Genomic DNA, 13,538 nt, shown 5'->3' with positions numbered 1-13,538 from the left:
TCAGGAATTTTTCTGTGCCGCCGCTTGAGGAAACGGACCCACAATGTCAATCCCCCATTTATCAAAAGGACACGCGACCTTCAAAGACTCGAGAGGGGTCGCTGGGGAATGCAGCAATCTAGCGTATTTCTGGCAACTTTCGCATTTTTTGGCGAATTCCTTTGCGTCCTCCGCGGTCGTAGGCCAGAAATAACCTTGCCTTATAATTTTCTGCGCCAAAGATCTCCCTCCTGAATGATTTCCGCAGCTGCCTCCATGTACTTCTCTCAAAACATACTGCGCCCTCTCTGCATCTAGGCATTTTAACAGAATGCCTTCCGGGGTTCTTTTGTACAGGTCGTCTCCTATCATAGTAAAACGGTTAGCTTTGAACTGCAGTCTCTTGGCCGCAATTGTGTCATTTGGCAGTTCTCCGTGCTTCAAATATCTGACTAAAGGCGTTTTCCAAGAATCTGCCGCCTCGACCAGATGGACTTCTGCTTTTTCAATCACCGGTTGAGATTTCACCCTTACCGTGATCTTTCTTTCTTTAATCCCCTCGATCGACGATCCGAACTGCGACAATGTGTCTGCTCGCATGTTCTCATCCCTTGGAATCTGACTGATCGTGCATCGATCAAACTTCTTCATCATCTCCTTCACCCTTGCTTGGTACTGGGTCATGGACCATTCGCGCGTTTCATAAGTACCTTGTACCTGCATCGCGACAAGTTGTGAGTCCGTGTACACATCCACTTGCCTTATACCTCCGTCTATTGCCGTCTGCAATCCTTGAATCAGAGCCTCGTACTCGGCTTCATTGTTTGTGGCCGGGAAGTCTAATCTTACTGCGATCTCGATCTCAGCTCCATCCGGTCCTTGCAAATAGATGCCTGCTCGTCCGTTTTTCGAGGTCGAGGATCCATCTACATGTAAGAGCCATCGTTCCTCTTTCTGCGGTTGTTCTCCCGCGAACTCGACCAGAAAATCGGCGAACACCTGCGCCTTTATCGCGTTCCTTGTCTGAAACTCGATATCAAACTCTCCTAATTCCACTGCCCATTTGATCATCCTACCCGACGTATCCGGCTTCGACATAGGCTTCAGAGGATGATTTGTCGTACAACAATGAGGTGGGATTGGAAATAAGGTCGCAGCTTTCTTGCTGTAATCACCAAAGCCAATGCCAGCTTCTCTATCTGGATGTATTTCTTTTCCGCCCCTTGTAGCATTTTGCTTACATAATAGACCGGGTTTTGCTTGCCATTTTCCTCGCGAACTAACACCGAACTCACCGCATAATCTGAAACAGCCAAATACACATACAACTTCTCCCCCACCATGGGATTAGAGAGCAATGGTGGGGTGGTTAGATATGATTTTAGCTCTTGAAGAGCTCGTTCGCATTCTTCATTCCATTCAAAGTTATTTGCCTTCCTCAAAATTTTAAAGAAAGGTAAGTTTCGATCCGCAAATCTGGCAATGAAACGATTTAGCGAGGCGACTTTTCCTGTCAGTTGCTGCACCTCCTTCACTGATTTTGGCGATCCGAGCTGCATGATCGCTTTGATTTTCTCTGGATTTTCCTCGATGCCCCGTTCGCTAACCATGTAACCCAGAAACTTGCCACCCCGCACCCCGAAGGTGCACTTTGACGGGTTCAGCTTCATACCATAAGATCGCATGATGTCAAAAGCTGTTCGCAGATTTGTCAGATGGTCGCCCTCTTTCTTACTCTTAACCAGCATATCATCAACATCACTTCCATCGTGCTCCCAATATGATCCTTAAACATGCGGTTAACCAGTCTTTGGTAGGTCGCTCCTGCGTTCTTCAACCCGAATGGCATTACGTCATAGCAATACACCCCCTTTTCCGTCACGAACGCAGTCTTCTCAGCATCTTCCTTGGCCATAAAAATTTGGTGGTAGCCTTGATAAGCGTCCATCATGCTAAAAAGTGCACATCCTGCCGTCGAGTCTTCCAGTAGATCAATCCTTGGAAGCGGGTATGGATCCTTTGGACACGCCTTATTAAGATCCGTGTAGTCCGTACACATCCTCCATTTTCCTGCTGCCTTTGGGACCACCACAACATTTGATAGCCAGGTTGTGTACTGAATTTTCTCTAACAAATCCTGCACGCAACAACTTGGCGACCTCCTCTTCGATGATCTTATTCCTCTCGATCCCGAAAACCCTCTTCTTTTGCTTCACTGGTTTAACCTGCGGATCGATATTTAGTCTATGAACAATAATCTCAGGATTGATACCTTGAAAGTCGGATGGACTCCACGCAAATAGGTCGTTATTGCTCCGCAGGAAGTCAATCATCATCGTCTCCATCTCCGCAGTCATTTGCGACCCAATACGGGTCGTTTTTTGGAAGTTTCCAGAGATCAACTCGACCTCCTTGTACTCTCCCAATGGTTCAATCCTCTCCATCTTTCCTCACTTAGCCTCCTCTCCTCGGTTTGCTTCCTCCTTCCTTTTTTCTTTCTTCGACTCTCCCTGTTTCACAGCTAGATTGTAGCACTGCCTAGCTGTTCGTTGGTTGCATGTGACCTCGCCGATTCCCTGTGGTGTTGGAAACTTCATCTTCAGATGAAAAGTGGACACTACTGCTCGAAATTTGTTCAGTCTTGGTCGTCCCAATACAACATTATACGTGAATGGGCTATCGACGACCAGGAATGGGACCATGCATGTCTTCCTCTTGGGTTCCTCCCCCAGCGACATGGGTAGCTCAATTACACCTTCTGGGATGACCTCGTTACCTCCGAACCCGACCAGGGGTGTTCGTACAGGCTTCAGTCTCACACCTCCCAAATCCATCTTCCTGAGGACATCACTAAAAATAATGTCAACGGAGCTACCATTATCAATTAACACCATAGGGTCATTCTGGTCGAGCATATCAGAACTCAAATCCTCATCCCCGAAGACGATGTTCTCCTGTTTTTCCACATGCATCATTAGCTCACCGTGCTTCCACTTGCTTTCTCTAGCATATTTTTTCCTTGCTCTGGCCGAATCCCTACTTGTGGGTCCCCCAGATATAGTGTGAATAACACCCTTCGTGGGTGCATTGTCTCGAGCTCCGCTCGCTCCTGCTTCATCCCTTTGGAGCCTTTCACGACTCCGCGATCTACTGTGATCTCGTGCCTCTGCTCTCCTGTCGATCAAATGCTTAAAATACCCTTGCCTCACTAGCCGTTCGATCTCGTCTTTTAGTTGGTAGCAATCTTCCGTGTTATGCCCTCTATCCTTGTGGAATCTGCAGTATTTATTAGAGTTCCTTTTGGCCTAGGTATCACGCATCTTCTCCGATCGCTGCATGAGGCCCTCGTTCTCGACCATCATCATCACCTTCTCTCTGGTGGTTGTTAATGGAGTGTATCTATGGTATCGGGGCACGTAAGGTCCTTTCCGCTTACGATCTCCTTCCGCTCGTTGTTTTCCTTCCCGCGACCTTTCTCCCCTCATTCTGGCAGGATCTTTGGACCAATAGCTATCCTTCATAGCGTTCATTTCTTCCTCATCGATATACTTTTGGGCCATCTCCATCAACTGCTCCGTCCCCATAGGCGGGTCGCGCGCCAGCGCCGATGCAAAAGGACCTTTTTGCATGCCATGGATTAAAATGCTCACCATCATGTCAATTCTCAAATCTTGTACCTCCAACACTTCATTATTGTATCGCCCCATGAAAGTCTTCAGCGTTTCGTCCTCCCGCTGTCGGATCGTGAACAGATGGGTCGCCGATCTCTTCGCTTTTCTTTTACTGGCAAAATGAAAAGAAAACTTGTGAATTAATTGCTCATAAGAATCAATGGTTCCACTACCTAAGCTTGTGAACCACTCCTGAGCTTTGCCCTTCAACGTAGTGACAAATAGTTTTGCCTTGATCGGATCGGTCTGGCCGTAAAGATTCATCACCAGTCGAAAGCAGCGACATGTTCCCTCGGATCCTTACTTCCGTCATACTTGGGTAGGTCCGGGAATCGGAAATTGTTGTCCACCACTTCCAGCAAAATCCGGTTAGTGAAGGGCGAGCTTCTATTCTGCGACACTAATTCTCCCCTCTTCTTCAATTCCTCGATTTGCTTCCCAATTGCTCAATCTGCTTTCCTACACTGTCCACCTCCGCCCGTGAGATAGCTGGTTGTCTCGCGGTGGTCTTCCTGCTAATCACTGTTCTTTTACTAGTTACCTCATTGGACAAGGTTCTCTCGAGACCCTTTTCAGGTGCCCTCGAGATCTCTCTCCTCTGCTCTGCCTCCATCTCTTGAAACAACTGCCGTTTAACCCCTTCTCTAGCAGGGGTCACCGTCCTGCGCTCGTATTCAACAATGGCCTTCCTGCTCGCTTTATCTATCATATGCTGTAATTCTTCTCTCGTCATTTGTATCATCCTCTCATCTCCTTTCCTTGGAGTCTCTTCCGCTGGTTGATCCCGTCTTGATGACCCTTCCATTTTCAATTTGTTCTCAATTTCCCACAGACGGCGACAAATGATGTAGGTCGCTCAAAATTAGGATTTTCGGATCGCCGGGTCGTGATCGCTGAATCCTTCTTTTAAGTTACCTGGAGTGAATCCTGAGAACACAGCAAACGTCAAACTAGCCGAGAAGCCCTCGGCGATGGCCCTCCGATGCTTAAGTTAGAAAAGGTGGGGTCGAAAATAAGGTAAAGGGATCGAACTAGAGCATAAACTGGCGGTAAAAATAAGTGATGAAAGCGTATTTGAAATATCATAAATGAGGGTATTTATACTTGTACGGTACCCTCTGTAGGAGTGACACGTGGCTCCAGTGAAAGTGCGCCACGTCAACCCTCTGTCGGACCTGCTGCCGCCGCTGCTGCAACTGTACAGTGGGCCCCTCTTGCGCAGGCATAGGATGCACTCATAGGGTGCAGTCATAGGGTGCGGTAATTGCTAAAAATAGGGGGTATTTCTGTAAACGTGCAATTCTCCTCATCACAGAGTCTTCTACCTTTTGAGCAGACAACCTTGGATATCGGAATTTGGGATATTCTATCTTTTCATTGCCAGAGAGTTGGTGATAGCCTCAATGTCACCAATAATCTCATGTCTAGAATCCTTCTGCATAACTAAGTGAGCATCCCAGTTTCTATCCAACAGTTCATTCAGCAGTGGGTCACCATAATTAAAATTATCGTTTTTAGCAAATAGCTCATTGGCGTGGATATTGTCAAGTCCTCATTATGAGAACAGGATTCCACCCCCATGAGGGTGTTTGTTTTAGGAATATTTCCAGTGAAAACATCAGTAGTGAAATTAGCAGTATCATGAGTGCCATTGAAAGGGAAGGAGTGATCAGATGCAGTAGTTTTAAAAATAACTTCATTAGAAAACATCACTCTTTTGTCTTTTCTCTTATGATTATTAGTATCTTTAGTTTCTACATTAGTGTCCATTTCTTGAGTAAATTCATCATTAATTCTGGGATTATAGTAGCTCTGTGCGGGTCATTTTTAGATTTGGAGAAATAAATTTTTTGATCATGTCTAAAAAGTTTACATGCAGAATAGTAAGAGGACAGACATAGTTGATAACAGGCTGTCTAAAAGTAAAATCTGTTGGGATTGACTAATGAGTTTGAACTCCTAATCAACCAAGACTCCTAAATTCAATTTTACTCTTAAAATATTAAAAATAAATCCATTGGATTTTTGTGGATGGGATAGAGTCCCATTTTTCCAACAGCTAATGCATGGCTCTATAACTAGGGGTTAAGTTCATTTCATTTAACACACCAAAATTGAGAGCCTCTTCTCTTCTGGCTCCTTTCTCTTCTTTCACTTTTTGAGTTTTATATTTTGTTCGTTGTCCCAAGCTTTCTTCCACGAGTGCGCGTGTAAGAAAATAATAGCTGTGTTAACCTTGGGGAGCGATCGGTTTATACTATCTGCACCACGGTATTAACGAATTTTCACTTTCAAGACAGTGGTTTTCCACGGCACAACTTCTGTTTTCCAACAGTTGAAAGCGAAATTATAGTATCAAGTACATCAACATCAGATTGCCAAAGAATTGAAAGATATTTTATTATTTTGTGATTTTGTTTGAGATCATGCTTAGGCTTTTAGTTCTCGGCTGATATGGTTTTCTCTATCTGCAGCCAGAGATTTTGCGAACGATGATTAATACATGATCATTGGTATTATGTGCTTAATAATGCTATTCTTTCCGTGCTTAGGGCATTAACGTATGGGTTAAAGTAATTTTATATATTTGGATCATTTATTTCTTAGTTAACTTGGATTAATGGTTGAATTTAATTAGATAATCTGGCTGTCTGAGTTAATTTGGATTTTAATTAAGTGGAACCCAGATTTTACACAGTTGTTAAAAGCCCCGCAAAACTTTTGTTAGCATTCATGAGTTTCCTGGTGGTTGAGATTGCTAAAGATAAGTGTAAATTAGGGGTGTTTTTGTACGACACTCCTCTATTGTAGTTTGATTTGCCTGGAGCTGCAGTATCATGGTTGGAATTGATTCTGGTTATTGTAGGACCCTTTTGGACTTCTTTGTGCTGTCACGATACCAGAAAAAGAAGGAGTGCTTGAAAGTTACAATTAATTCATTCCGAGTAATTTCTAGTTTTATGTTTTTATTTCTCATTATACAAAATGACTATTGGTTATTGAGCTTTGTCTCAGTTCTTTTGTCTATGTGTTGGAGGAAGACATATCATTTGCAATACCATATAGTTCGCTAATTACTTCTTCTGAATCTCTTTGACGTCCTAGGTATCCTGGTCCAATACCATATAGTTAGAAACTATATGATGTCCTTTATTGTTAATACCTAAAAGTTTCTAATTATACGTTATTTGAGGGAGAAAAAAAAATGTTCTCTTATTTTAGTAAATGTCTTATGTAGAGATTGTTACCCCACTATCATCTTTGGTATCACACACCTATGAAATGGCTGCTGCTGGAAGGAGAAATCTGTTGTCAGCTTCCATAATGGAACTATAGAAAAGTATTAAATGATGATATGTTGCCTGTGTACCCTACTATTCTTTCTTTGTCTTGACTGTCATTTGGTGGGAGAATTTTCATTGTGCGAGGAGCACACAGACCAGTCTTCAATGGTGGGTATAGATATTTGAATAAGGGATGGCCTTCTATTGGTGAAGGCTTGCTGTGGCTCACATCAGTACCACAGGAACTTGAGGAGTACAGGATTAGCGTTTTCCTGTAATGCTTCAGGATTGAAAGTTCAACATTGTTTGGACTGAATCGATTTATTTATCCCTTAATAAGATGCTGCCCTTCTTCTCTTGTGTCTGTTTTAGAGATATAATAATGCTTCTTTTGGATTGAAAAATATTTATACAGCTGACTCTAACCTTATACAACTATATATTTCAGAAATTCATTTCTTGGGAACATCTTCCTCTTCAATAAAATAGAAAAGAAGCTTCAGCAGGTTGATAAATCAAGTTACCCCCAGTACCCTATCTAGGAATATTTGTGTACTGTTTTGTCCTAATTTTGCTTGTATTTCTTGCTACCACTCTCACTGTTCCCTTCACTCACCACGTTCAAACTCGTATGACATAAAAGATTTGATGGACTACTGCATTTGCACCACGGTTAATCGGTCTTGTCTGTCTCAAGATACGCCTGTAGTACTGTGATTATTTGCAACAAGTAACGGTGATGAGTGCCAGGCTATTTGGTAACGTTTCTTGTTAGGTTTCGGGAGTCATGATTATTCTATTATTTCTGGAGACTTGGGCCTTTTGATTGCAGAATGTATTAATCAAGACCAACTAGTGTTGCCCGGCTTGAGAGATGCACACTATGAGGTGATTGGATAATCATTCATTTGTCGTCGAGTCTGCTTTTGGGTTTTTTCTTTACCCGAAACTGTGGCAACAACAATCGTGGATGACCTATGATTGGTACCTTTTATTTTCTTATCCAGCAGTGTCATGATTTCATAATACGCTTCTGGATTTTGGCTTTGGCATTGCAAAGCATGGTACTAGAGATTGATTGCAAGCACCTTATGATGCGGCTCCACTAGTTCTAAATATAGATATACCTGACGAGTAGGTTTGCCTTGTATCGGATCTTAGTTGTTATGTTGGACTCTTGTGTTTTGGGTCTTAGTTGCAGAATGTTTTAGTGGAGAGGCGGAGCGAGAGTAATGCTGGCACGCTGGGTTCTGCTGAGTTTGTCTATATCATCCCTCTCTACTTGTGTTTTAATGTGCATGTGAATTTCCTAAGATGCACTGCCGTTTTTCTTGTCGGTCATCATATACTTTTGCCAACAAAACTTTGCAAAGAATGGAATATGGTAATGACCATATAAATCCATAGCCCTGTGTTTGGGTGGTCCTAATAAGGACTTGATGGATAAACCTGACTTTGTTCAGGAAGATAGCCTCATAGCTCAGTTGTTGAGTGGTCTATAGACTTGACGAAACTATCTAGATGAGTGTGGAGGTGGACCGCCTTCTATGAAAGAAAAATGAAAAGTTCTTCCTAGAGCACTCATTAGAACCCAAGGTATAAGCGCATGGCCATTAATAGCACTTGAAAATTTATCGCAGAACCCCGAACAAAAAGGAATTCATACGTGATTGTTGGGGTCTCAATTTGAGCTATCGAAAGTTCAAGAGTCATATCACTCTCGTTAGCCAAATTGATTGCCTCACTTCACTACGCATTAATTCAATCGAAAGATATTAATACTTAAGTATATTTCTTCCTTCACTCAGAAATCATATTCTTCATCTACATTAGTCATTTGTGGGGGATTGTTGGGAATGACTAATGTGTTTGGACTCCTAATCAACCAAGACTCCTAAATCCAAATTTACTCTTAAAATATTAAAAAATAAGTCCATTGGATTTTTGTGGATGGGATAGAGTCCCATTTTTTCCAACAACTAATGCATGGCTTTATAAATAGGGGTTAAGTTCATTTCATTTAACACACCAAAATCGAGAGCCTCTTCTCTTCTGGCTCCTTTCTCTTCGTTCACTTTTGAGTTTTATATTTTGTTCGTTGTTCCAAGCTTTCTTCAACGAGTGCGCGTGTAAGAAAGCAATAGCTGTGTTAATCTTGGTGAGTGATCGGTTTATACTATCTGCACCACGGTAGTACCAAAATTTCGCTTTCAAGGCAGTGGTTTTCCACGGCACAACTTCTGTTTTCCAACAAAATCATCATCCTCAATATAAATAGCTTGACACCTCAGAGCTGTAAGGTCCAACTCCACACACACTCAAGCATAACAAGGCCGTGCAAGATCAACTGTGGGTTCATGCATGCGAAGTGGTTTACCTATCAAACTAACAATGCAGAATAGTGCACTTTTTTCAAACATGTGGCATGGAAGTTTTGGAAATTTTTTCCAGACTGGGGCAATGGACTATTCAATTTAGGGTTAAATTTGTTGGTCGTTTTAAACACTCTCATGGGGAAATTATCAAAATGTCATTCTCCTCTAAGCTATAACCTAGAATAATCTTCTTTATGAGAGTTGGATTAATACATGTTTCAGATTAATTACTCCAACTGACAAAGAACCTCTAACACCAAGTCTGATGATTCTTTGGTTAAGGAAATTGAGATTGGGTAATCCATGAGAAAACTTACCTACAAGGGCGAATTTCAGTCATTATGCAAGTTTAATGGATTCGAGTTTTGAGAATTTAATCCTAGGTTCACCTTTAAATTTGGAGGTAGTCCCAAATAGCTGTAGGTCATCTTCTTGGAAAGAGTTTTTAGTTGTCCTTTTCTGGATCATGTTGGAATTGCACCTTTGATGAGTTTTAAACCACATTAGAGTAAGATTTTTTAGCTATGGGTGCAGCAGGTGTGGGAGGGGGTGGGGGGCAGGGTTAGGTGGTTGTGGTGGAGGCAAGGCTGGGGTAGCAGAAGAAGAAGGTCAGGAAAGATGATGGTTCGCTATGGAGGAGTTAGGGATCGAAGAGATGGTTGCAGATTCTAGACTGAAATCCATTTGAAAATGAGGGTGAAATCTGAAATTGGTTGAGGGGAAATAATCAGGGGGTCAGGCAAAGGTGGAGGGTAGCTCTTACGTTCGGGCATTCGCCGGAGGGGGATAGAAGAGGGTGCGATTGAGAAGCACGATTATGGGGGTAAGCTACAAATGATTATTATAGAGATGGAAAAATGGTGAGGGGGTTGTCGGAGGTAGGTGGATCTGCCGGCGACAATGGTTGGAGACGGTGGCTGCCTCAAGTGTGTGCAGAGTCGCACACACTGAAGGTGAAAGGGTCAACAACTTTTGAACAAAATTGATTTGGAGTTGAGTTTGTTGCCCCTCCCCATAACGTGCCCAAGTCTTGGAAGTTAGAACCCAACGGGTTGGATCCCTCAACTTGCTACATCCACTCTGCATTTTTCAAAATATTAAAAAATATTAACTTTTTAAGCTATATTGTAGTCTTCTAAGGAAGTGTTTGCAAAAACTTCTACTATTAGAGAATTGATTTAATGTTATCAGTATACCTATGCAGTAAGAAAAACACGACACTTAATGCCATCAAGATACCTGTGCAGCAAAACTGCATTTCCACCCTTACGGATGTGTTTAGCCAGATTAGGAGTACCATCGCAAGCAGGTAGGTGTGGAGGTGCTTGGTAATGAGCAGGGAGTTCCTCCACCATGATGTGCTCGCTGAAAGGAATGTCACGTTCAGCAAGCACGTAACCACTTGGTGGCGAAACTCCACCATCTCCTTCATCAGTGATTGCCAGATTTTAGAGGGCTCCTATTGGAGCCCAATAGGAATCTGCTCGTCAACACCATGGCTTCCTGGTGTTCCAGCTCTTTCCAGCTGGGAAGAGGGTCCTGCTCCGCTAGCTTGAGAGCCACAGAGGGTTGAGTTGACAGTTTCCATAATGAATTGATGGAGCTGCTCACAAGAGAGCAGGTTCATTGCAGCAGGTTCAACTATTTGGTCAAGAGTTGGAGCACTAGTTCTTGAGGTCGGATCTGTAGCAAGAATGTAAGTAGCTACTGCAGTAGGATCTGCAGGCGGAATAGTAGGACCAGCTACAACAGGGAGGGAAGAGTTTTTTCCTTCATAGCCATTTCTCATGTCAAAGCTCAAGTATTCCCACATACGGCGCCGATGATGCGTGCCAGAAATTTGGCCACACGACAAGAGTCGAAAGATCTTCAAGAAAATTTTTAAAATTATCGAAGGACTAGCCCTGCAAAATAGAGGTTAGCACTCTAATGCTTAAGTTAATAATAAATTAAAGAAAAAATAAAAGAAAAACTTTCAATATGGTAAGATATGATGTGAGAGTGATAAATATTTGTGGACTGCAAAATATAAGCTTAAAATATCCTGAAAATCGAGAAAGAATGGTACGAGAAAGTAAAAATTTGAGAATAAGTGTGATGTTTATTGATGTTACCAGAAATCTGCACAAGACCTCTATTTATAGGTTTGTAAAGAATTGGATATGGAGTCAAATACTGAGTTCCGTATGCCATTTTAAAGCTATTTGAGCTGGTTATCATACGCAACAAAGTGTCGGTGATTTGGATAAGTATTAGCTGAGATACGTGGACTGGGGTAAAACCTATCAAATCTGCCAACAATTCTCGAAATTAGTTATTTATAGATTTTCCAGCTTGTTTGTGATCAATTTACATGAAACCACCTAAAGATATTTTAGGGTGATGTGTACAAATATGTCGGAAAACTATATGACGTGTCCTCCCAGCTGCATGATGATGTGTCCAACTAAAATAGGCTTATTTCTTGGGCCTGTCAGTTCAGTAAATTAACATGTAAGCTTGTGAGCCTTTATTTCTTGTTGATGGGCTTCATCCGTCCTACTGGTGGGCCCTTATCGGTCCTACTAATGAGTCAATTGGGCCTTTAGCCGACTAGGCTAGTATGCCTAGCTTGTGGCGTTGGTGCAATAATTTTAGGGGACATCATAATGAATCATATAATAATATATGAACAAAATAATATAATTAGGTGATATAGCAAATAAAATATAAAAATTTTAAATATCTAAAAGTGTAAATTTGATTATTGTTATATTATTCAAATATTTGAACACTTCAATATCAATTTTAAATATACAATTTTAAAAATAAATTTAAAACGATAAAGTTGAATTAGGATTATTATAATAAGGGTAAAATAGTCAAAAATAAAATTGAATTTATTACAGAAAAATCAAAACAACTAGAAGACTGATAAAATCAGAAATAAACTCCATGAATCACAAAGCTATAGAATCACGCAAACCAAATTGAAGAGAATCTGAATTCTTTTTCATTCATTCTGAAAAAAAGATACAACAGCTCTTTAAATATGGGTACATTAGTCTGTTGAGGAAGAAGGAACTATCCAACTAATTACAATTGAATAACAGACTGGAGGCCATGTCAACAGCCACCTAAGCTACTAACGCCAGCTAATGAAAATGCAAATTACATTAATAGAAACATAATTAGAGAAAACACGACTTCTTTAGGTGAGTTCTTGGATAGCAGAAACAGAGTCTGAAGAAGCTGGAGTTATTGCAGTTGCTGCAAGAAAGCATCTAAGGACGGACTAAGAATAAACTTAGTAAACATGTCAGCAAGCTACAACTTGCTTGAGATGTGGGAAGGAAGAATGAAGCCTGACTTGAACTTGTCACGAACCAAGTGACAATTAATCTCCAAATGTTTTATGCACTCGTGAAAAATGGGTTTCGTGATGATGTGCAAGGCAGCCTGATTTTTGCAATATAAAGAAATTGGAGTCTGGATAGAAATGTGGAAATCTTGCAAGAGATAAGAGAGCCATTGAAGCTCGCATACAATGGCACCCAAACTGCGGTATTCCCCTTCTGTCGTGGATCTAGAAACGGTAGATTGCTTCTTCATTTTTCATGAGACAAGAGCATCACCTAGGAAGATGTAATAGCCACTAAGGAATCTACGAGTATCCACACAACTTCCCCAATCCGCGTCACAGTAGGCTGTGAGAGTGGAAGACGCAGAAGCAGGGAGAAAAAGACCCAAGTATGGGCAGTCTACTAGATACGCATGAGATGAAGTGCAACATTCAAGTGGTTCTGGCATGGCTAGTGAAGAAATTGACTCAGTTGTTGAGCTCCATAAGATATATTCGGACAAGTGAACCCCAAGTAAAGGAGGCGATCCACCAATCTACGAAAAGGTTCAGAACAAGATGAGAGTTTCAAACCAAGTGGAAGTGGAGTGGAGACCGGTCTGTAGTGATCAAGCCCTGTGTCAGCAATGAGATCGCGAATGTACTTGTGTTAGGTGACCCAAGTACCAGCTGGGTAGCGAGCAATTTCTAAGCCAAGGAAGTACGTAGCATATCCCAAATCTTTAATACTGAAGGCATCATCCGAACATTGCTTAATCTCATTGATGAGTAACTTAGATGGACCTGTAATTAGCAAATCGTCCACATAGACAAGTACAATAACAAGTGAATCAGCAGAGCCTTTGACAAAAAACCAATAATCATTCAAAGACTGTACGAAACCAAATTG

The 13,538-nt window shown here is 41.7% G+C and overlaps 2 protein-coding genes across 2 annotated transcripts; both read right to left on the bottom strand.

Annotated features, from left to right (window-relative positions):
• Positions 1 to 1,077, bottom strand: LOC105155469. Its single transcript, XM_011071345.1, has one exon. It carries the CDS (start codon positions 1,075 to 1,077, stop codon positions 1 to 3), a length of 1,077 nt encoding a protein of 358 aa, XP_011069647.1.
• On the bottom strand, positions 2,430 to 3,914 carry LOC105155468. The gene is made up of 2 exons (XM_011071343.1): positions 3,348 to 3,914; positions 2,430 to 3,245 (listed from the first exon to the last, which is right to left on the bottom strand). Exons 1-2 carry the CDS (start codon positions 3,912 to 3,914, stop codon positions 2,430 to 2,432), a joined length of 1,383 nt encoding a protein of 460 aa, XP_011069645.1.

Source organism: Sesamum indicum, linkage group LG2 (genome assembly GCF_000512975.1).
Source record: "Sesamum indicum cultivar Zhongzhi No. 13 linkage group LG2, S_indicum_v1.0, whole genome shotgun sequence".
Taxonomy (NCBI): domain Eukaryota; kingdom Viridiplantae; phylum Streptophyta; class Magnoliopsida; order Lamiales; family Pedaliaceae; genus Sesamum; species Sesamum indicum.
The sequence above is the reverse complement of the archived record's forward strand: the minus strand, read 5'-3'. Positions and strand labels throughout refer to the sequence as shown.

Excerpts from the sequence above, each read along its gene's own strand:
- LOC105155469 (XM_011071345.1), bottom strand. The coding sequence starts at position 1,077 with ATGTCGAAGCCGGATACGTCGGGTAGGATGATCAAATGGGCAGTGGAA.
- LOC105155468 (XM_011071343.1), bottom strand. The coding sequence starts at position 3,914 with ATGAATCTTTACGGCCAGACCGATCCGATCAAGGCAAAACTATTTGTC. Across the intron at positions 3,246-3,347 it reads TAACAACCACCAGAGAGAAG|GATAGAGGGCATAACACGGA; the intron begins GTGATGATGATG and ends AGATTCCACAAG.